The sequence below is a fragment of the Amphiprion ocellaris genome, chromosome 5, assembly GCF_022539595.1.
Source record: "Amphiprion ocellaris isolate individual 3 ecotype Okinawa chromosome 5, ASM2253959v1, whole genome shotgun sequence".
NCBI classification, from domain to species: Eukaryota; Metazoa; Chordata; class Actinopteri; family Pomacentridae; genus Amphiprion; species Amphiprion ocellaris.
In genome coordinates this window covers 25,759,133-25,781,677 of record NC_072770.1, presented here as the reverse complement: position 1 = coordinate 25,781,677, position 22,545 = coordinate 25,759,133, and the positions used below count along the sequence as shown (strand labels likewise).

Here is a 22,545-nt window from a genome sequence, read left to right as displayed (position 1 = left end):
ATCTTGGCAATGTTTCTGAGGTGCAAAAAGGCCACTCTGTTCACCTCTTTAACAGGGAACTTGAATGAAAGAGTTTGATCAAAGAGCACAAGAAGATTCTTCACTCTGTTTTTACAGAGTAAAAATGTCAGAGGATTACGTCTTGCAGGTCCAATAACCATCATTTCTGTCTTAGAGTTCAGAAGCAGGAAATTTGTTGATAACCAGCTCCTAACAGCTGAGAGACAGGGCTAGTAAAAACTCTTACATGGGGTATTTTTCTGCAGAATGAGGACTTGTTTTGTTGAATTTTTACTTTAGTGTAAAAGTCTGATCCATATACTAAAATCTGTTTTATTTCCTATCATAAATTTTTGACTAGGGTGATTTTTCTGGAATATTTTCAGATGGAATGACCATTTGCCTAGCCTGCTGTCCCTGTAGGTCCGACCTGTACTCCTCCTCCAATTCAGGGATGTAGTTTTTGTTGCTTAGTCCCACACCCCCCACCCCCACCCCCACCCCCGAAGGCCCCCTATTAGAGTTTCTGGACGCGGCCCTGGGACCACAGAGGGGGACCAGCGGGTACGTGGCGGCTCTGCAGCAGCTGGACCTGTGGTTGTCTGCTCCGGAGCCTGGAGCAGGAGCAGCAGAACCGGGCAGAAAACTGCGCAGCACCGCCCCCCAGCGCCTCCGCAGAGAGCCGCTTCCTCTTCCCACCCACAGCCAGCAGCTCGATGGGATGCTGGAGGAATGTTTGAGGCGGGCTCTTCAGACCCAGGTGCTGGGACAACGTCCACGGGCCGCCAGTCCTTATCGCTCCAGCGTTACACCACATCAGCATAGCCTGCTGCTGAGCCATTTTGGACGCAGGACTCGGCGCTGTAGCTCGGCTCTCCCTCCGTCTCTGTCTCCGTGGCTGAGTGCAGAAGAAGCCCACACGGAAGTTGCTGGATGGCAGCTTTTTTCCACAAGTTCACCATGAGGACGAGCGTTTTTGTGCTCCTGCTCGCAGCTTTTATCTGCGGACTGGCGCACGGAGACGAGAATGCAGCCGAGGAGCTGCAAGTGGAGACCTTGGTGAGTGAAACGTGTTACACCGTAACACAATCGCATCACACTAACACAGCAGATCCAACAACAACACACAATGTGGAATAAATGCATCGGTGTTGACTGTTCACTCCTCTGACCCAAGGTGAGACCAGAAACTTGCTCGGTCCTCTCCGGAATGGGAGACACGCTGCAGATCCACTACACGGTGAGTCAGAGAGGCGATCCCTCCTCATCTGTCGGCTCTAACTGGTCAAATTATCATTTATGAACATTGTTACAACGATTTTTCTTCATGGAAACTGGCCCAGCTGATGACGAGCGCCGCGATTGTCTATGTGGCACCAACCATGTGGACACCGCGGCGGCTGCGCATTTTTACGCACAGGCTGAATGTGAAGGATACAAAAGGGGCTCTGCGGTGTGACCGAAAGGCTTTGTGATGGACACATGACGGTTTAGTGCGTGTGTCAGTGTGATTTATGTGGCTTTTTATGGTGTGAGAGATCGACTCTGCCTTACTGTGGAGTGGTGGGGCGCTGCAACACGTCAGCAATAAGGGCTCCGTCTGTCAGTGGGGCAGCAACAACCAGTTCATGCACTACACTGGGAGTTTCAGGTTTGCAGTCCCCACACGTGATGATCTGCAGGCATTTACACACTTGTTGATTTTTATTAAAGAAGCTTAAGCTGTAGGGAACAGCAACAAAATCTGTAAAGTGACATAGTTTGCCCCGTGATGAGGCAACAACACAGCTGGTTTCCAGTTTGTGCCTCTCATGTGTTATCACTGCCAGAGTCTGGCAGATAAAGGATTTGAAACCAATCCTGATTTTAGGATCTTAAAAAAAAACAACTTTGCAAGCAACATATTAGCCTGCACTCTTTATATATCAAGGCTGCAACTTATTGTTTTCATCATAAATTTTTCTGTCTATCATTTCCTCGATTCATCGATAGTTGTTCGGGCTATAAAATGCCAAAAAATGGGGAAAAACATGAAACAACGTATCCCTAAAGCCTGAGAGAACAGGTCTTGTCCACAACCCAAACATATTCAGTTTGTCATAGAGAAGGAAAGGAGCCAGAAGATATTAAATTTTAAGAAGTTGAAATCAAGAGAATTGAGTTTTATTTAATTACTGTATGTCACAAACTACCAAGTGACTTTCTGTGAGGACGAACCTCGACTCAGTTGATGTGTCTCTGCTACATGTGCTGCAAACAGTTCTGACAATATTGGAAATAATGGAGTCAGACCTGCTCTAATGAGTAAACTATGTGACGGCACAGTTTCTAAATTACCTCAAGCACTGTTTTTTGTATTCTGTAAAAGAAAACTTTCATATCAGCACACATTGGACGATATATGCCAAAATGCAAAATGGCTGCGACAGTCAAATATTGGCCTGACCAGTATATCAGCTAACTGATATACTGATCAGGCTCTCATCATTAAATGAGCTAAAGTATCTGATGTTCCTGATAACTTGAGTCAGACGTTCAATCATCCTGATGGTTTGAACTGTCTTTGGGGATTTTGAACAGCAGTAGGTGTTGAACAAACTGCTGTATCTTTTAATCATTGCAGGTTTGATTATAGAGTCAGCTGCACTTTGACTTGAAGATAATTGTAATACATGAGACAAACTGGGCCAAATATTCTGCATACATACAAAAGCACATAAGCACTAAAACAAACAAAAAACAACATATATGTTGTTTTTGATCATTGCTTATATTGATATGCAACTGTTTCAAGTGTGAACAACTGGAGTTTATAATAAATAAATGCAGTATATTTTAAAAAATGTTGTAAATAAATTATCGCTATTTTTCACCAAAAATTAATATCAAAACCTCACACTAAATAAAAGGGATTATGTGATCTTAAAAGGAAATAAGCTTGTCAGTTTTCATATGACTAGAAATCAGAATCAGCTTTAATGGCCAACAACATACAAAGAATTTGATTTCGGCTGTTGGTGTCACCCTAGGAATATGGAAGAGAATAATAAAAACTAAAAAAAACTATAGAGAGAGGAACAGGAAGGAAAAAAAATAGTTTTAATAAAATATAACACAATATATACAGAAATGTACAGCTAGAAAGGAATATATAAACACATGATACATGTAAATGACAATAACCATGACGCTGATCTCTCACTTGTAGATGACAAACATTTGTCCTGTCATCAATGCTTGAACTTTAACTGTTTGTTCTGGGTTTTTTCAGAGTTAAGGCATCAATTACGAATTCAATTAGGCTCTAATTTAAAAATTGTTTCTAATTTGTAATTAACCTTTAATGATTACCCTGTCTGATGAAACACACCTAACAGGTGAGGCAAGCTAGATCTGCTGAGTGTCCAAAACAAAGTCCCCTGTGCATGGTAAGGTTTGTCAGAAAAGTCCCAAGTGCAAGCATGGCAGGCAGGTTGTGAAAAGGAACATTTCATAAAGAAACTTACTGGGATGTACAGCTGAACAAACAGAAGGCAGCTGATAATCCAGGCAAAAGTAAAAAAGGTATTCCAAAAAAAAAATCCACAGAAATCAAAAGAACAAAAACAACAAACTATAGGTGACGAGAGAAAAAAATGATAGGAGAACATGAGGCCAACAGGACACACTGATGAAGACAGACAGAGATAAGACTCACTGACAGACTGAGAGGTGACAAGACACAGGTGAAACAAATCAGGGTAATCAAAGAACAGAAGCAAAAACACAAGTGACACGAGGAAAAAGTTGTTTCAAAATATAACACTAAACGCAGAAAAGAAAAAGGAAAACACACACGGGAACAAAACTAGCAGAAAAAAAAACAAATTATGACACAACAGCTGTAAAATTTGAAGAGTTTCAAATCAAAAAGGTCTGGCTGAGGTAGTGCATTATCAACCACAGCAACAAATATACAGTCAGAGTTTTTACAGGCTCAGAATGGGCCTACAGAGACGACACATTACAGTAAACATGATGAATCCACACACAGTAATGAGTCTGAGTTACCTTATTAGACAAAGAGCTTTGCACTTTTCTGTTATTTTTGACCAACTGAAAAACAAATATCTCTTATGACATTTATGGCTAAATGAAACCCCAAAGAACAACAACGAACAACAAACTGGATTAAAAAATTCTAAATATTTTATTTAAAATTCTGAATCTGGTGAGTTTCTTTTTGGCACTGATTTAAACCTCTATGCAGGAAACATCCTTACAATGTGTGTCTGCTACTGATGTTTAATTTATCAAGAGGTAGACCTTTCATACTAACATATATACACTGCCTGTCCAAAAAAAAAGTTGCCCTGGATTTAACTAAGCAAATAGGTAAGAGCCCTCCATTGCATAACTACTGCAGTAATGAATGTGTTTCAGCTGCAGCAACTTATTTAACCCTAGCTGATGCAGTGAGGAGCTTCTCATTTCTTAACCACGTTAGAAGACATATCCTGTGGTCATAGAAAGGATGTTAATCCATCTCAGAAGAGTCAAATTATTGGCCTGTATCAAGCAAAGAAAACAAATAAGGAGATTTCTGAAACTACTAAAATCAGGTCAAGAACCGTCCAACGCATTATTAAAACCTGAAGGATAGTGGTGAACCATCTTCTTCAAAGGAACAAATGTGGTCGGTCATGTGGTCTGATGAGTCCAGATTTACCCTGTTCCAAAGTGATGGGGGCATCAGGGTAAAAGAAGAGAGGTGGATGAAGTGATGCCCTCATCATAGCTAGTACCTACAAGCATGTGGGGGTTAGGGTTCTGATCTGGGGTTGGTCAGGTTCAGCAATGTTATGTTCCCAAAGAATGAGGTCAGCTGACTACCTGAATATACTAAAAAATACCAGGTCTTTCTATCAATGGAGTTTTCTGACAGCATGTTCCAAGATGACGATGCCAGGATTCATGGGGCTCACATTGTGAATGAGTGGTTCAGGGAGTATGAGACATCATCTTCACATATAGATTGGCCTCCAGAGTCCAGACCTCAGCCTCATTGAGAATCTTTGGGATGTGCTGGAGAAGACTTTGCCCAGCGGTCCGACTCTCCCATCATCAATACAAGATCTTGGCAAAACATTAATTCACCTCTGGACAGACATAAATGCAGAAGCTCATCGAAACGATGCCACAGTGAATGTGTGCCATTCTCAAAGCTAAAGGTGGTCCAACGAAATATTAGTGTGAAACTTTTTTTTTTTTTGGACGGGCAGTGTAGTAGTCACTGAAAAAAGTCATAAATATTTATCAATTTACTTACATTTCCTGCTGAGAGTTAGATGATGATGAGGCACTCTCATAGCTGCCCATTAAATATGAAGCTGGAGTCTGCAGCTGTTTAGCCTAGCTTAGCACAAAGACTGGTGACAGGGATAACAGTTAGGGTGGTTTTGTTCAAAAGCAACAAAATTTGCTCATCAAGATCTCAAAAACTCGCTAGCTGGTGTGTTTTTCTTTAAAACTTGTAGGCAAATGTTATTACGTTGGTTTCCAGCCTATGTGCTAAACTAAATTAACCACAGACATAATAACTGGTCTTTTCTTCTAACTCTGGTCAAGAAAGTGAATTATCAAACTGATAGAAGAAAATGTCCTACTCCTTTAACATTTATATATATTAGCACGAGTGTTTAATTTATAAGAAAATACTTGCATGCAACCTGTCCACAATTTCTTATGTATGTTTTACGTGTCTTTTAAATCTCTTCTGTGATAAATAGAAAAACGTTAAGTTTTTTTATGTTTCTTTAAATAAATGTAAAACCCACCACCTAAAACAATGCACTAGGGGCACAAGTGACTGATGGGAAGGAATTAACTTGTGAAATCTCTTATGTTTTTATTCTTGGCACCATCTTACGGCCTTGCTGATGTTTTACTGATCAGGGTAAACTGATGGATGGAAAAGTGATCGACACATCGCTATCTCGGGATCCTCTGGTCGTCGAGCTGGGGAAGAGGACGGTTATTCCCGGTAAGTTTACAAATGATATGAATGATAATCCTATTGTGCAGGTTGTGTTGCTTAATCAGTTTGACTAGCTTACATCTGATAAGTGGGCCTGCTCGCTTTGCTGATAAACTGTTTCTGTGTGATTTTCTTATCAGGTCTGGAACAAAGCTTAGTTGGCGTGTGTGAAGGGTAAGTGGAAAACTAAATGTCCAGCTGGAAGAAAGAGCTTAGCGACTGATTTACATGCATGCAATCATGACTCTAATCAGAAAATTCCAAAGCTGTTGTAATTTTTCATTATTTCTTTCAGGCAGAAGATCAAAACCACTATTCCCTCTCACCTTGCATATGGGAAAAAAGGTTATCCTCCGACTATTCCAGGTACTGAACACATGCACACAAATATCCATATATCCATGCACTGTATGTAAAGTTAAGGCACGTGTTTGTAAAATCTTGCTAAAAATCAGATAGGTGTGTAATGCAGTGAATTCTTTGCTATTGCCACATTCTTTGCTATTGCCACAACTTTAGTAGACATCAAAACAATATCATCACAAACCACTTTTCTCTGTGTTTTCTTTTAGGTGTTGTGTAATATTTTGCATATTATTTTACAGTTTATGTCATTATATATTTACATGTGCATATGACATATATAGATGAGTGGAAAATTAAAGGAAAACCACCAATAGTTACGAAGCAAATGCAGGCTGACAGTTTTGTATTGAAATTATGCCATATAGAACACAATTCAGCTTAACTCGACACCTATGGGAGCTTTGCCAGTCAATGTTTTAAAAAAAGTTGCTGTGCTCAACTTTGGCATCATTAAAGTGCCAAATCTTAGATTGTCAATCCTTTTTCATGTAGATCTAGATGTGCATACCTGCTGTTCTGTCCACGCGTAAATGTTTTTACGAGCGTTTTTTGTCCTAGGCGATGCTGCTCTTGAGTTCGAGGTGGAGGTGATTTCTCTAACACAACAGACACAGTGGCAGAAAATGGTCAACGACGTGTTACCCCTCGTGTGCTTGGCCCTGGTGCCCACTCTGCTTGGCTTGGTGGGACTTTACCTCTACAAAAAGGCCAATGCCGAGAAGCCGAACAAAAAGAAGGCAAAGGACAAGAAGAGCAAGAAGAAATAAAGACGAGCCACAGAACTGTTTAAATAAATTTTTTAAAAATTGAATGTGTTCTTATGTTTATTTTATAATGGTGCCTTCTTCTGTGCTCTTCTGTAAATTATGACGTGAAAATAAGGTGTTTTGAAAATACATTGGTTGTCTTTTAGGTTCAGCGTTTAGAGTATATCTTAGTATCTGTGGGCTCTGAGTCAGTGATAGTGGGTTAAGAGTTGGTGAGCAGTTGTTGGTTAAGTGCAGTCATGGGACTAACAGAGAAATCCATGAATGTGGAGAACCACCAGATGATAGTTCTTGTCTCATCAGATTGTAGGTATCCAGAATCAACAGCTGTCGCTTTACTTATTACCTTATTTATGTCTCTTATAAACATGTGATCTATATGTGTGCATTTTATTTATATAGCTGTAAGGGTAAAGACACATTATAAAACTATTGGTCAGATCAGCCTGGCTAGATTGACGATGATCCGATCTCAAAACATCAGTCCCTAAAGTTGGCTCTTTCAGGGAATTCAATGTGATGAACATTTCATATTTTAGATTCATATTTGAAGGGTGTAAAAAAGCAGTCTCCATTTCTCGAGGTGTGTAGTCAGATTTATTAAATGAAACAAGTCCTCCTAAAAGTTCCCCTTCTTTAATGGAGTCATGACCACTAATGTTTCATGTGGATGGCTCTGTGCAATATTACTGAAATGTCAAATGATTCAAAGTTGTATCACTTCACAATAACTGCATTATTTCGAAGTTAACAGGTAGGGTAAGCATTAAACAGCCTCTCAAATTTGCATACTGAGCAATACTTTCAACCACTAGCTGTCAGAGTAAAAGAGGAAGGACTAGCATAAATGAAAATACTGAAATACAAGCAACTCACTTGAGCACACTGCTTGAAGAAATGTACTTTTTACTTTCCAGGAGCTCTGGTTTACAGCTGAAACCTAAAATGCTGGAGTCTCTTGAAGATGCTTTCTGTACAGTGAACAGTGGATTGAAAATGAATCACCTCTGAACAACTGCATTATTTCTGAGTTGACAAGTACAGTATTTCCTCTTCCGAATCAAAAACCAAAACTTTAGCAAGATTGCAATTATAATACAATCTTAAAAATAAAAATTCAACATTATTCATCCCCTTGAGAAAATTCTGGATTCCATATGAAAAAGAATTGCCAGAGGAACTGAAAAAAGTTTGATTGTGACTTCACAAAGGTGGAAAAGGTTACATGAAGATCAGTTAACAAGTAAATATCAGTAGGAACATACAGTTGAAACCAGAAGTTGTATAAAAAGACATATAACCTATTTGCTCTCACTGTCTGACATTAAATCAGACTAAACGTTTCCTGTTTTAGGTCAGTTAGGATTACCAAAATTAATTGTATTTGCTAAATGTATATTTAAACTTTTGGTTTCAACTGCAGCTGCAGCAGTAATGAGGAAGTAAATAGTACCAGTAATTAGAGCAGTAATTGGCTGTACTAATAAAATGACGCCACAGACAACCCACCACTGATGGCTAACTAGCTAGCTTACTGTCTGCTACAGGAGACAACAACGTTACTTTCTAAATATACTTGTTTGCTTAAAGGGAGCTTGCCACCAATGGGATAAATAATGTAAAAGTTTCTTGAAGCCACAAAACACTCACCATTCTTGAACGTCTCCAATAATGCAGCGGCTGAGTCTCCCTCCTGTTGCTCGCAGGTGTGGTGCCAGTAAATAGCTTCCATTAAACCTCTTCCAACGCCTCCTGGTTGACTCACGCCTGCCGTTGTGGTCCTTGGTGGACCGATAGTCATTTTTGAGCTTTTTCAGCTTCTCCCTACACTGCTTCTGTCCTCTTTATATACAGTCTACTGTATACGTGGGCGGCCATCCGCTCAGAGACCTCCTGATAAACTTTCTCCGTCCAGCTCCCTCTGTATTCTTTGGTCCGCTACCAAAGACAGAAAAGTCTCGACCTCTTCATTCACCCACGGTACAGGTCTGGCTGTCATATTAAAATTATGAAGAACAGAGAGTCCCGTGGAGAGCAATGCACACTGTCGCTGTTTAGTTTTTTTTAAATGCCGGTTTTGTTTTCGTGCTGGAGTCGCTCGCGTGTGTCGTCACTCCCTGTCCAATCAGTGGCCTGCACTCCTGTCCAATCAGTGGCCTGCACTCCTATCCAATCAGTGGCCTGCACTATGTAGACGTCACATGTCGGCTCACCTCATCTCGCTTGGAACCTCAGCCGAGAAGGTACGGAAAATTGTGCCTGATACCATGCACTAATCCATATGGAAACGCGCGCAAACAAAGACGAGACGAGCCGAGCCGCACCACGCCGAGTAGGTGCTTGCGGAATTGCGGCTTTTGTTGCCTGACTTGAATCCAGTATTATTTTTGTATACTGTAAACACTACATATACTCTTCTGATGGAGTACCGTCATGTGGTTTCTTCAAGAATGTGCACTAAAACACAGTAGATGGTGTCTGCGCTTAAAAATCTAAGAAACAGCACACACAGGTCCACATATTAAACTTTCAGGGTAAAGTTGGCACACGGTAAAGATCGTTTCCATTTAATTTTCCTTAAAGTTACATTATTGATGTGTGGAAAGGCATTGCAGACTTTTCACAAAGAAAACTGAAATGGATTTTAATACCATGCAGCTGAAAATGAATGGACCTCAGAAGTAAGAAAAACACATTCTTAAATCTTGCAGCATGAATTTTAAAATGATACGCTATAATGTCAAGTTTATATAACACATGTATTTAAAGATTACATTTTCCTACTTTTGACACACCAGTATTTACAGTAAAATGTGAATCGTGGATAAAAAAGAAAACATCTAGGCTATTATTTTCACATGAAGTTCCTCATAAACCATGACACGTTGGATTATTCTGCTCGCATTTCTGTCACAATTTACGCACAAAATGCTGTCGTTTTCCTGCAGTTTTGTTAGGCAATTTTTCATAGTATTTTAACCACAGAATATATAAGAAAGTATAATGTATACAGTCCAACATTTTTACACTCTATCAGGAGAGCCTCAGAACATAGGTTGGCTTGTTTTATAACACAGCGTTGCTCGACCGCACCGCCTTTCTCATTCTGATGACTGCAGTATCTAAACTCCGCTCAGTCGGGAGACGCTTTGACATAACTCGTCCACACTGGTATCCCTCCGCGATTTAAAAAATATTATTTTCGTTATTTTTCAGGAAATAACCAGGTAATTGTTTTCTTATTTGGAATGTATGCAGAACGCGCATTTATGAAAATAAATAAAATAAAACATCGACAAATTTCGTGTTTTTTTTATCAAAAAATATTTCGAGGGCGGAGCGGAAGGTACTACTTCTCGCGGTACGACCTCTTCCGGTCCTCTTTCCAGCTTCCCGTGCAACATGGTGAGTGTGTTTCACTGGCGGCCGTACGGCCAAAACACCAAGAACTGATATTTTATTCGAATACTGAAGCATAATTATTCATTGTTAGGTTTTATAAAGGCATAGTTCAGTCACAACACGGAGAATCGGTATTAATCGTCATTTAGAAACATTAAGAAATTAGTTTGGGCCTAATGCTAGCTGTTAGCAGGCTAGCCGTTTTGTGCATGTGTTCCGTCAGGTAGCTAACGATAACGTCGCCGCTAATGTGCGGTGAAACTGAACAGATGTGGAAATAAAGATATATATACAATGCCGTCAATCTCTAATATGTTAGTTAAATCACACGGAAACACCAGATTACATAGATTTAAAAATGTGTAGTAATTGTTGTACGCTCAAGACATCCCATGAATTTTATGACCCGATGTGAAGTGAAGTCAATCGCATTCAATGAAATACGGAGAAATTCGCTTAGAAACGGTTTGATTTATGTTGTTGAATTGGACTACACGTGTGAGTTTGATACGCTTTAATTGGCATCTTCTGTAAAAGTTGTTGGGGCAATGCTGAAATGTCAAGTGATATTGAAATTCCTAATCTAAATCGAAGTTTACTACTGGCTTTTCAGTAAAGAAATATTTAATCTAAAGAGACTGCAACGCTGAAGTGACTGCTTCTGTACCGGTATTTACAACTCAGTAGGGCACAACCATCCTTTCTTTATTATTCATACCTGTTTTACTTTTGACAATCAAAGCAAAACTTACTGTGCGAACATCAGGCGGTTTCTGTGCAGTTTTTGCTCCTGTCACATAATTTGATTCTAAAATCCCACACATGTACTGGAAAAATGCCACTATGTGCAGAGGAGAGAGAACTCTATAATTTCTGTGCGGTATGACACAGTTGTGCCATAAATTTATACAGACGCAAGGAAAATTTGCAATTTTCATTTCCTATTTTCAAAATATTGTATAGGACATGTACATTGCTCAAGATGCTAACAGGTGTTGCCAGTACTGGAAAAAATTGTGGCTCTATGTACCATACATAATTTACTGTTTTAATTAGTTTTTGTACTTGTCTCCTGTTTTCTATGTGCAAATACAACCTGCATTTTAGTTTTGGTCACAACTGGGTCCCGGGATTCAGAAAATCATCTTAAACACTGTAGAAGAACTGTCACTATATAAAAGATTCAAGTGTGTTTGTCACATGCTCATACAGCATGTGCAGTGAGTGTTTCTCAGAATAGTCTTAAATTGGTGCAGTGTTTTGCTGCTTGCTTATTTTTTTGATAGCGCTGCTGATATAACTGTTGTTAAAAAGTAGTTTAGGGGTAAAATACACAGCATAGTCATCTGTCTGGAATGTGAGTTGTTTTAACTGTGGCTTCTTTTGCAGACCAAGAAGAGGAGGAATAACGGTCGTGCCAAGAAGGGCCGTGGGCATGTGCAGCCCATCCGCTGCACCAACTGCGCCCGTTGTGTCCCCAAGGACAAGGCCATCAAAAAGTTTGTCATCAGGAACATTGTGGAGGCGGCAGCCGTGAGAGACATCTCAGAGGCTAGTGTCTTTGACTGTGAGTATATTTTCTTAATTCCATTTTTTGCAATATCACAAGCTCTGTCTTTGCATTTTGATGCTGGTGGCTTCTACTCATGTGTTCCTTTCTCCACTCTACAGCATATGTTCTGCCCAAGCTCTATGTGAAGCTGCACTACTGTGTCAGCTGTGCCATCCACAGCAAGGTGGTGAGAAACCGCTCCTGTGAGGCCAGGAAAGACCGAACCCCACCACCCAGATTCAGGCCCGCTGTGAGTATCATTCAAAAACCCCTCTCTGTTTACTGTCACAGCTGTTAAGTTTAGTTCTTTCAAACCCATAAGACTACTTCAATATAGCACCTTCTTTTAATGGTAATGTGAATAGTCACAGCAGAAACACACGTGCAACAAATTTTAAAGTTGAGATGAAATCAGGAATACCAGAGCCATGCATACACCTGTTTAACAAATAACTGGGCCTGTCTGGGCACATGTATTGATTTAAAACTATTTTTTCTCTTTTACAGGCTGGTGCACCAAGAGCTCCACCGAAGCCCATGTAAAGCAGAATTTGAAGATGCCGTACACTTGAAAAATAAACTGAAAAATTGTTACAAAAACTTGAATGTGTGAAGCTCATTGATTAATCCTGTGTTGTGTAGTTGAAGAAAAGACAAGCAGGTCAAGTATTTTATTTGGAATAGACTTTCTTACAGTACAAAACTTACAGTAGTTTAAGATCGAATTACGCAAATGCATAATTACATACATTTAAAAAGGCTCTGCAGTTATTTAAAGCGATATCAGACCATTTAGAGAGTGGGGAAAACTAAAGAGAGAAACTGAAGGGAACAAATAGTGCAACAAGGAAACCTTTTAAACACAAGATACCACAAAGCTAGAGTTAGTTTATTTTCTGAAGTATAGTCTTGAATTGGAGACCGTTTTATTTGGTTGTCCTTAAGACTAGAACAGAAAGGTGTTGGTTGAGGAGCGAACAGCATTGGGACCACATGCATCAGATGTAGAAGCACGTTACTATCCAGTGTAGCACACACAAATAGAGATGGCAGATTTGTTCCATCTATAATGCAGAACATAATGAGAGATCCTGCAAAAGAGCCAATTCATTGGACTGGAGAACCAAACCTTATTTTTTCTTTAACTGCTTTTGTACAATATTTCAAGCGAGATCAACAAAACGGCTGAGGGTTACATCAAGTTTTACACATTTTGTCTCTGGTGTTTTCTTTGGCTCCCAGTAGCATTACCAAAATCTGTTCTGTTAATGGGTCTCTGTCCACAGATTGGAAAAATAAGCTGTTTCTGGTCAGGGATACTGAATAATGGTGGTGTTGGGGTACACTCAATTTAAAAAAAAAACAAAACAAAACTGATGAACCGTTGTAATGTGCACCACCACTGCTTTTTTTTTGAGGGGGGAGTCGAGAGAGAAAATGTATAAAAGACCTGCAGCCAAAGGCACAACAGCAAAATCTACTGCACACAAATCACACCAACTGGGGAAGAGTCACATCTGGGCCTAAATCAGAATATACACAGGGAAAAAAGGTTTAAGATGTAATTCATTGGTCAAAGCATTTTTCCCCCCATGCAATCTGACAATTTCACTGATTTGCGATGACTACTTTGGTGTTATGTTTTTAAATTAGACTGCATGAAACTACATTTTAGGATTTTGTGAGAATTTACAAACCAATCTCTGTCACAAAGGGATCCAACAGTCTATTTTCATATTAAGGCAATATCATTTCATTATTAAAGTAACTTTAGAATAAATTAAGAAGTTAATCACATATTTCAATTTGTGTTACCACAGTAGTGACAAGATCACCATAGTGCATTGTGGCTACAAGTGATTCCTTCCTTCTTGAATCTCTGCCATGTGATAAACAAATGCGGACTTCACTTAGGAACTTGATAATTCTTCCTTTCTCAACTGAAGCAAGGTAAACATGTACATTATCTATTTTGAAAGGTTTTCTGCAAAACAAAATGTAGATAAGAACATTTTAACATCTACAAGGCCTTAATGACAGCAATGAAGAGAAACAAATTCTTACCTTGCAGCTTCTTCCTAATTTATACTGTATATACAAATATATTAATTTCCTTTAACTAATTTTTCATTTTGCCACTACAATGGGGAAAAGTGCTCAAGAGTAAGAAATAGTGGTTCTTTGGCTCAGCCATGGGAGAATTTTTTGGTGCTATACAGAACCACGCTCATGCGGATCTAAAAATAGAATGCAAACCAAGTACTACTTTTTCTTAAATTCCTCTTCATGGAAACATTATTTTCACGCCTCTGCACATCTAAAACAACTATTTAAAATCTGAGAATCTATACAAGACTGAGTTCAGTATATGACAAAACCAAGGAACCATTCACCAGCACAACTTTGACCATAAATACTCATTTCGAGCCCTGAATAGTTAAGTGATTTCAAATTAGTCTTGTGAAAATAAATGCTTCGTAGAGCTGAAAAAACTCACCTAATATGGTCAAAATACCAGTTATGGTAAATACGGGGAATAGTAGTTAATAAGCCTTTGCACTACACAAAAATAATGGGCTCAAGTCAGCTGATGATTTTGACTATTTTTCCAGCCTTTTTGATTTTCAGAACATTTTTGATAAGTTTGTTCCAAACTTATCCTTGTTGCTATTAATCTAATATTAGAATTGTAATCCACAAATGTCCTGTTCATCAACCTAAACTGAGTATCATTTCTGTGCCCATGTCTATTTTCATAACAGCCTTCTGGACATTAAATTCTTTGTGCTTAAACTGTGTAAAATCTAATAAGAAGTGACTACAACAGCTGTCTCTCTTGTTGTTAACTTACAGACAAAATCAAGAGCTGACAGTGTGGTTTGAACTGACACATTTCTCTGCACATTTAATTTCTGCACAAATCTCCACGACTATATCATCATTAAATATAGATCACAACCAACTAAACAGGTATGAAAAACTTCCTTGTCATTCTGCGAGGTACTGAAATGTCTTAGCTGAACAAAATTCTAATCAAAATTTTGGATTTACACTGCGAGAACAGTATTGGACTGCCACTCCACACTGCGCTCCGGTCATAGCAGCATGTATCAAATGCCAAGTACATTAAAGTCTTTGACTTAGCAAAGCACTGGATTTTGTCAACAAAATGAATGCAAATCAGCCCCACTCTTGTTAAGTATAATAAACAGCTACTGTAAAACTACAGGGCAGAGACATTACAGTGTCTGGAAAACAACTTGATTACTCAAATTATTTTGTAACTCATGATCTTGAGCATCACACGCAAAGATCTGTTTGTAAGACACGACTGCTGTTAGCTCGTGTCTTTCACTCGGGTCAACAAGGTGAAGAAAGGCACAATACAATTACAAAACAACAAAATTATGTTTAAATATAGCATAAATAGATTAGTTACTTAATAGAGTTGGTTTGCTGTTTGATGTAATTAAAATGTAATAAAAAGGGAAAATATTAACGGCATAACCTCTTCAGTAATCTCTAAAATTGTGGCAGTGATACTTGAACCTCTTTCCTAGTGAGAAGAACATAACACCAGTTGTAACATTTTGAGAGAAATGTGCAGGTCATTAATGAATCCTATAAAATAGTTTAATATAATCATAGTATTCTGGCAGTTATCAGTGCAACAAAAGCAGTCATAGAAAAGAAAAACAAAAATTAATATACCGCCCTACACGGCATTCACACAAATAAAGGCCTTCAATTTCCTCTTTACTTTTTCGAGTTACTTTCAAAAAACACAGGGTCTCTCAGGCTCTCTCTCACACACACTAACAAACACGCACAAAAATCTGTTAATTCCTCCCCTGTTAAGAAACCAAAGTGCATTTCTAATTCACAGACAGCCCCTGAAACAACAATATCTAATTGACGTGTACCTGGTTTTTGAGTTTGGTCTGCACTTTACTTCGCATTATGAAAACAGCAATCTATTGTACAGAATCCACCCCCCAACAAAACAAAAGTACGGTTTGTCAGCAAATCGTTTCATTGTAAAAGGTGCTTTTCGACCAACGCATAAAAATCTGTACAGATTTCACTGTAGACAAGCCTATAAACTTCATACGTGGCATTTTGATATTATTCCATTAAAGTGTTGAAGACAGGGAGGTTTTCAGGTTATGGACAATAGTCAGATTAGATTTCTACAATTTGTGCATCAGGTCTGAATCCTGAACTTTGGAGCAAGGCAAGTCTGCGAATGAAAAAGTGCATTAGCTCTTCATCTACTTTAGAACACATTAAATCAAAAATGCATTTAAATAGATTTGTTGTTCAAAGTGCATTGAAAGTAACAAGAACCACTATTATACTATATTTAGTTTCACTCCTTCAGTGACCTCTTCAGCAGCACATGTGCAGACCAAACTCAGCACAGGTCCTTGTCTTAGAGAACGAAAAGCTCTAGGGGAAGCAGGTTGTCCATCTTATATCCTCAGTCAAGGACATGCTCTCCACGGACTATGTGCGAAGAAAACTCATAGCGGTCCTGGCTGCGATAGCCACAGATGTTGCACTCAAACGGCTGGCGAAAACCATGGCAGCCCATGTGGATGGTAAACATGACATGGTCTAAGAAAAGCACACGGCAGTGCTCACAACGGAAAGAACGCACAGCTCGCCCCTCCCCGTCTACAACCCGAAAAGCCTCCCTGGACGTGGAGGAAGGCGCTGTAGGTGAGCTGGGGGTTGGAGCAAGTGCAGGAGCTGGGTGGGCTAAGTGGCCTCCATCCTCCCTCTCCACCTCCCGGTCTTTGGCGTGGCTGGGGCTGTGTCTGTCCCGACTCCTGTGGCGTGCAATGGGACGATGTGCTGCATGATGGTTGTTGGAGTGGAGGAGATGATGGCCGTTGTTACTGTGCAAGGTCGGAGTCGGAGCAGTGCTGTTGCATGGCTCATCTGGCATGCTTTCGGTGTCCGTAGAGTCCTGGCAACCATTGGTGGGAGAGGGTGCGTGACTTCGACCGGCAGGCAGGTCTTCGTGACCCTCTGCTGCCTCCCTTCCCCCCACACCCACAGCTCCCAGCCCAGCTCCTGTCCCTGTGCAATCCAATCTGGGGCCTAGACCAACGGAAGCGTGAGAGGAGCTGTGGATTGCCCGGAGTTCTGACAAACATGAACTGTGCGTGGTGGGGTGGTGTAGGGGTCTCAGAGTGTCTGATGCCCCTCCTCCGTTACCTGCTACACCTGCGTATTCTCCTCCCAGACCAGTAAAGTGCGGGGCTTCAAGGTCACCTGCGTGCATGTCTCCATCTTTATCCAAACCAGCAGTGAGCTCATAAGGTGCATCTGCAAGGTTGAGACGTATGTGCTTCTGTCCTGCAACACAGAGAGACACAATCTTATGATATTATACAATGCAAGTCTGTGGAAGATATCACAACAGCATATTCCTAAAAAAATACATTGATAATTGAAGGCTCATGCAGATACATGAAAAAATGTTTGGACTAATTCTGAATATCATGATCATTGTACTGTTGAATTTACAATACAATTAAGTTTTATTTCAGTTAAATGAACAGACTAAACTGTGGCTAGTCCTGCATTTATGGGTGAGACAAACCTTGTCAAACCAAACAACTGCTGACAAGCATTGTAAAAATCATAGAACTTGGATATATAAAATCGTAAATGCAGGGGTCACTTGATCAGGGCAGAAGGATATGTCCTAATGCATGTGATACACTATTTTAATCAACGAATACTGCTTTGTTTCCTCAAACCGTCCACACTGAGACCAAATGCTCACCTACAAATTTTTGTGGTGTGGATCTCTTGCGTTTGGTGATGCTGTTGGCGAGCCGATCGATAAATGTCATCTTGTCTGAGGAGGGCTGCTGTAGAGAGTCGGGTATATACTCTAACTCTCTCACCTCCTCTCCTGCACAGAGTACAAACAAACTGTAATGTTATTTTGGGGTTTTCTTACTAGTCAGACAGATTGTTTTCCGAAATTCTGGTATGAGTCTAAACCACTGTAGGGAAATATAAGTGATTGTGAGTGGAGGATTTTCTGCTTCACCTTGTTAGGAAGGTACACTACATTTCTACGTTTTAAGCTACAACAAACCCTTCTGGAAGCTGATATTGATATAGAACCATATCGCGAATATATAAACTGTCTTCTATGAAAAGTGTTGTTTACATCTGACAAGTCATCCCACTGAACGTCACAAAACACATACCTGAATTCCGTGCACTGGTTGGCTGCTGTGCCTCCAGGCTCTGTAAGTAACTGTGGCAACGGTCACGGTGCTCCTCGAGGGTGCTCTGCTGCTTGTAGCTACGACCACAATAACTGCACTTATATGGCTTCCCTACAGTTGGAGAAGACACTGGAGACAAAGTGGGAAGATAGCATTATAATTGTCATTGTACACTATTATAAAAAAAAAAAATTAAACACACACACACACACACTCATTGGGCTTGCATCTGTCCTACCTGCATGAGTGCGAAGGTGCCCGGTAAGTGCATCTCGTCTTCTGCAGGCATAGTTGCAGAAGGGACATTTAAAGGGCTTCTCCCCCGAGTGCAGCTTGATGTGACGGAGCAAGTTACCCTTTTGTGTGAAGGAGGCACCACACTGATTACACTGAAACGGTCTCTCACCTGTGGAAAGATCAAACCTGTCAATCTACCTTCTCCAACTACATCAGTCATCTCATTACAACCACACCAGTCTGACAAATTGCAAGTACACCAGAGCCGTTAAAATGTATTTTCACGTGCAGTTTTTGCATGTAGACATACTGAAAATTTCTGTTTCAGTTACATGCAAAGATGTTTTTAGTATCTCACCTAATACACCAAACCTGCCAACCAACAGACCCTAGATCTTCTGACAAAAAATATTTATCTGATATAAACTGATTAGTTACCTGTGTGGCTGCGTTTGTGCACCATTAGAACATTAGGCCCGATGCAGATCATCCCACAGATATCACACTGGAGCTTTCCATTCGGCAGTCTCGTGGCTCCAGCAGGCATGGTTTCAGGATTGGTGAGCTCCCTGTAGCCTCCAACAGCCTCAGATCCCTGTTCCTGACCTCCCTCTTCTACCCGCTCCCCTCTTTCATCCTCAGTGCTACGACCTGGGTCTTCATCACTGTACAGCTCCACTTTAATGGAGTTGGCTGCAGAGGTGCAAGAACAAAAATAAAGAAGGCCTTCAATGAAATAATCCATCAACCAGACTGTTGCCAGACAAATTAGAATGAGACAACAGAGTGGGAATATGTTTACATGTCATTAGTTAAGTGAGTAGGGCTGCCTCAGTAAATAATGAAATTTATTTAAAAATCCCAATATTAAATGCAACAAGTGTAATTTTATAACAAAATAATGATAAAAAACCATTCTGAATACATTTGAAAATAAAAAGTGACAGAATTTCATAAAACAGGATATTAAGATCTATTAAAGACACTCCACTGACCACTGAGGGAGCGACTAGGAGAGTTCTCTTTGCTATTTGGGGTGCTCACTGTTGGACCACCAAGGGCCCCAGAAAACTCTCTTTCCATTGAAGAGTCTCCGCTAGCTGCGACCAAAGAGAACACAAAAGCAAGAACTCGGAGTTAAAGAACATCACAACCTTGGACGGCAAGTATATTTGTGATTAATAAATAATAAATAAAAAGTTCTACCTGATATGCAAGACCGGCCATTGCAGTCATCAACATCCATACTAGTTCTAGCTGAAAACTGAAATGACATTCATGTCACAAGAGAATCCCCTGTCACACACAATAACTCACTGATTTACTCCTAACTAGAACATAATCACGTTTACAACCACTATTGCTGTAACAGGAAGACATACAGTAGCGCAGGTACAAGTCTAATTTCACATCACTTTATAAAATCCAGGACGTGGTTCAAGTTAAACTGGTATGGCTTAGTAAGTAACTTGCAAATCAGCCTACAGGAGACGCATTTAATTACAACTACGAGTAAACACTAGAATGACTATTTGCTAACTGCAACTTACTACTGCTAACTTGTTGGTGCGGTGCAAGCAAGGAATGCCGTACATTTAGGATTGCTTCAACATATTACTATAACATTAGCTTCCAGTGCTAACAATACTGTGCAAAAGATCAGGTGATGTGGATTAATTAATCGTAATAGAAAATGATTAACTAGCAGCTAAGTTAGCACTGACTCTAATCTTACCAGCCACAGACCAGACTTAGTAACAATTGGGGTGACCCACAACAACACTACTAAAGTAAGTTAAAGTGAAGCTAATATCTCGTCAGGCTCACTTGAGGCAAATTATTGTGAAATCCAGATCGTAATAGAAAGAGATAGCGCTACCCCCGTTTACATAACGGTGGCGCTGAGGTAATCGAAGTTTACGGCCTTACTGGCTAACGTTAGCTTGCTGCATGTGATAGAAATTACCACTGCTCAAGTTAGCTAAACTCAACACTATTACCAGCCGATCATCATCGACAGCTCGCTAAAAAGAATGAACAACGCTACAACTAAGTAGTATGTGCAGCGACGAAAGTAAACAACGATGAATTGTGACATTAATTGATTGACTATCTCTAAATTGGACATTCAAGACTCCTCGGCGTCGCGTCTAAGGCTAGCATAACAAACCAACATTAGCCTGAAGTGTCTTCGCTAGCAAGCCCCCACAGCCAATGTTTCGGTTGCAAACGGTTGCTATGGCACCCACCGCCACCCAAAATGCTACGGCTAACTGGTGGTTAGCCTGCTAGCTCGCTCTCCTCGAAGCCTTCAAGCTGACGTTTGCCTGGTAACACAGCGTAGGCGGACAAAGACAAGTGCTTTTAGAGCTGTCCGGTTCTCCAGTACCTGTTGTCTTATCTGTCCCTGTCAGGGCCGCTCCAGTGAGGTTATTCTGTATTTTCATCTGCCTGTTTATGACAGCAGCATCTTCCGGCAGGGTTTACCGCCAGCTCCAAACTGCTTCCGGGTCACGTCCTAAACGTCGCTGCTTATTATCCACTAGTAGAGTAGCTTTCTGAACAAGAAATTGGCTTATTTAGAAAAAGTCCCACAAATTAACGTTAGTGAACAAATTAATCGTGGACACACATAAATAGCAGGAACAAGAAAATATGTCAGATTCAATTTTACACTACATTACTCTCTGTCTGTCTGGTAGATTGTAATGTAGAACTTTCCATAAAATATACCTACTGTTTGTATATGTATATGTTGTTAATATTTATCAAAATAAAATGTATATTTTTTAAAAACACAACCCCTGTTTTGTCATAAATAAGCCAAAGATTTCAATTTTTGTCCTAACAAATACCACTCGTACAAACTATATGAAAGATCTGGATTTAACGGAGGAATCATACGGAGGAATAACTGTTTTTGTAAACCATGCTGTCTCTTTCGTCTTCAAAAAGAATAAGTCTAGTACAATATTTAATGGATACGAATCACCACCGATTAATTAGAAGGAGCAGTTCACGGTTGTTTTTAGCCCTATGTGCTATGTATCAGGCTGTAAACTAATTGTTTTCTGAGATACTGTTTTGTTTTTGTTTTTTTAAAAGTAAATCATACAAGAACTTTACAAACATTTGGAAAAGTATGAGTTGAGTCAGAAATGTTATTAAACGTTAATTAAGTAAAACATATGACAGTTCTGTGTATGCTGGGTTATTTTGATTGATACCCTTAAAAAAATAAGTTCCATACCAAGCCATAGGGTACAACATTAGGGCCAGCTGCAGTGCAGTAAATGTAAAGCACTGTAAATAAACTGGCATTTAAAGGGATAAAAAAATTTTTAAAAAATGGTAGTTATGATCAGTACTGGTGTTACCTCCTCAGTGAAAGTGGAAAAAATGAATAATACATAATATTTTTATGGCTATGTTTTGTGTCCTCTTAGGTCCTGAGTGTAAGTTATTTTTTAAAATCTGACAATGCATAAAAAAGAATAATGCATTGGAACATTTAAAAGTTTAACGATGTACATTTCACTCCACTTTATTTGACAGATGTTACTTTTGAGTCATAAAAAAACAGATAATGAGCTTAAAAATGCAGTTTCAAAATATTCTGAACATTATGCCTTGTTATATTTCAGCTGTCTGTGAATTGTTGGAGTTCCACCAAATCGTGATATTCATCTTATAGTTTTGATGGAGTTTGCTTATATTACATTAATGCATCGGCTACTTTTACTTAGCTAAGAATCAGAATACTTGTATAACCACTGTCTTGAGCAGAAATCCATTCAGATGAGGTTGTGATTGAGCATGTCTTTGCTTTTGTGAAAAGCTGTGTTCTGTGTGTGTACAGACTGAAACCGTGGAAAAGCACACTTGTTGCTTTGTAGGACTTCAGATTTTCCCCGGTGATTGTGGCCTGAAAGTCAGTCTGGAAAAGTCTGA

At 39.7% G+C, this 22,545-nt stretch overlaps 3 protein-coding genes across 9 annotated transcripts; 2 read left to right on the top strand and 1 right to left on the bottom strand.

Annotated features, from left to right (window-relative positions):
- The first annotated feature begins 927 nt into the window (after positions 1–927).
- fkbp11 (FKBP prolyl isomerase 11) lies at positions 928–7,193 on the top strand. The gene is made up of 6 exons (XM_023267351.3): positions 928–1,059; positions 1,178–1,240; positions 5,935–6,022; positions 6,157–6,190; positions 6,312–6,382; positions 6,941–7,193. Exons 1-6 carry the CDS (start codon positions 934–936, stop codon positions 7,147–7,149), a joined length of 591 nt encoding a protein of 196 aa, XP_023123119.1. The 5' UTR covers positions 928–933; the 3' UTR covers positions 7,150–7,193.
- Positions 7,194–10,439: 3,246 nt separating this feature from the next.
- On the top strand, positions 10,440–12,703 carry LOC111566622 (40S ribosomal protein S26). The gene is made up of 4 exons (XM_023267324.3): positions 10,440–10,554; positions 11,941–12,118; positions 12,223–12,353; positions 12,611–12,703. Exons 1-4 carry the CDS (start codon positions 10,552–10,554, stop codon positions 12,644–12,646), a joined length of 348 nt encoding a protein of 115 aa, XP_023123092.1. The 5' UTR covers positions 10,440–10,551; the 3' UTR covers positions 12,647–12,703.
- Positions 12,704–12,759: 56 nt separating this feature from the next.
- Positions 12,760–21,113, bottom strand: LOC111566621 (zinc finger protein Eos). Of its 7 annotated transcripts, none has more exons than XM_023267319.3 (8): positions 20,984–21,113; positions 19,801–19,858; positions 19,590–19,694; positions 19,033–19,287; positions 18,596–18,763; positions 18,337–18,486; positions 17,901–18,032; positions 12,760–17,467 (listed from the first exon to the last, which is right to left on the bottom strand). In XM_023267319.3, exons 2-8 carry the CDS (start codon positions 19,838–19,840, stop codon positions 16,584–16,586), a joined length of 1,734 nt encoding a protein of 577 aa, XP_023123087.1. In that variant the 5' UTR covers positions 19,841–19,858; positions 20,984–21,113; the 3' UTR covers positions 12,760–16,583. The 7 variants fall into 7 exon arrangements, with proteins under 7 accessions (XP_023123087.1, XP_035802738.1, XP_035802736.1 ...); XM_035946845.2 differs by lacking the exon at positions 20,984–21,113 and having other exon boundaries at positions 12,760–17,209; positions 17,327–17,467; positions 19,801–20,969; XM_035946843.2 differs by lacking the exon at positions 20,984–21,113 and adding an exon at positions 20,330–20,968.
- Between the last annotated feature and the right edge of the window lie 1,432 nt (positions 21,114–22,545).

Excerpts from the sequence above, each read along its gene's own strand:
- LOC111566621 (XM_035946842.2), bottom strand. The coding sequence starts at position 19,870 with ATGTCATTTCAGTTTTCAGCTAGAACTAGTATGGATGTTGATGACTGC. Across the intron at positions 18,764-19,032 it reads GCACAAACGCAGCCACACAG|GTGAGAGACCGTTTCAGTGT; the intron begins GTAACTAATCAG and ends ATCTTTCCACAG. Across the intron at positions 17,468-17,900 it reads CACACCACAAAAATTTGTAG|GACAGAAGCACATACGTCTC; the intron begins GTGAGCATTTGG and ends TCTGTGTTGCAG.
- LOC111566622 (XM_023267324.3), top strand. Across the intron at positions 12,119-12,222 it reads AGAGGCTAGTGTCTTTGACT|CATATGTTCTGCCCAAGCTC; the intron begins GTGAGTATATTT and ends TCCACTCTACAG. Across the intron at positions 12,354-12,610 it reads CACCCAGATTCAGGCCCGCT|GCTGGTGCACCAAGAGCTCC; the intron begins GTGAGTATCATT and ends TCTCTTTTACAG.
- fkbp11 (XM_023267351.3), top strand. The coding sequence starts at position 934 with ATGGCAGCTTTTTTCCACAAGTTCACCATGAGGACGAGCGTTTTTGTG. Across the intron at positions 6,191-6,311 it reads TTAGTTGGCGTGTGTGAAGG|GCAGAAGATCAAAACCACTA; the intron begins GTAAGTGGAAAA and ends TATTTCTTTCAG. Across the intron at positions 6,383-6,940 it reads TTATCCTCCGACTATTCCAG|GCGATGCTGCTCTTGAGTTC; the intron begins GTACTGAACACA and ends TTTTTGTCCTAG.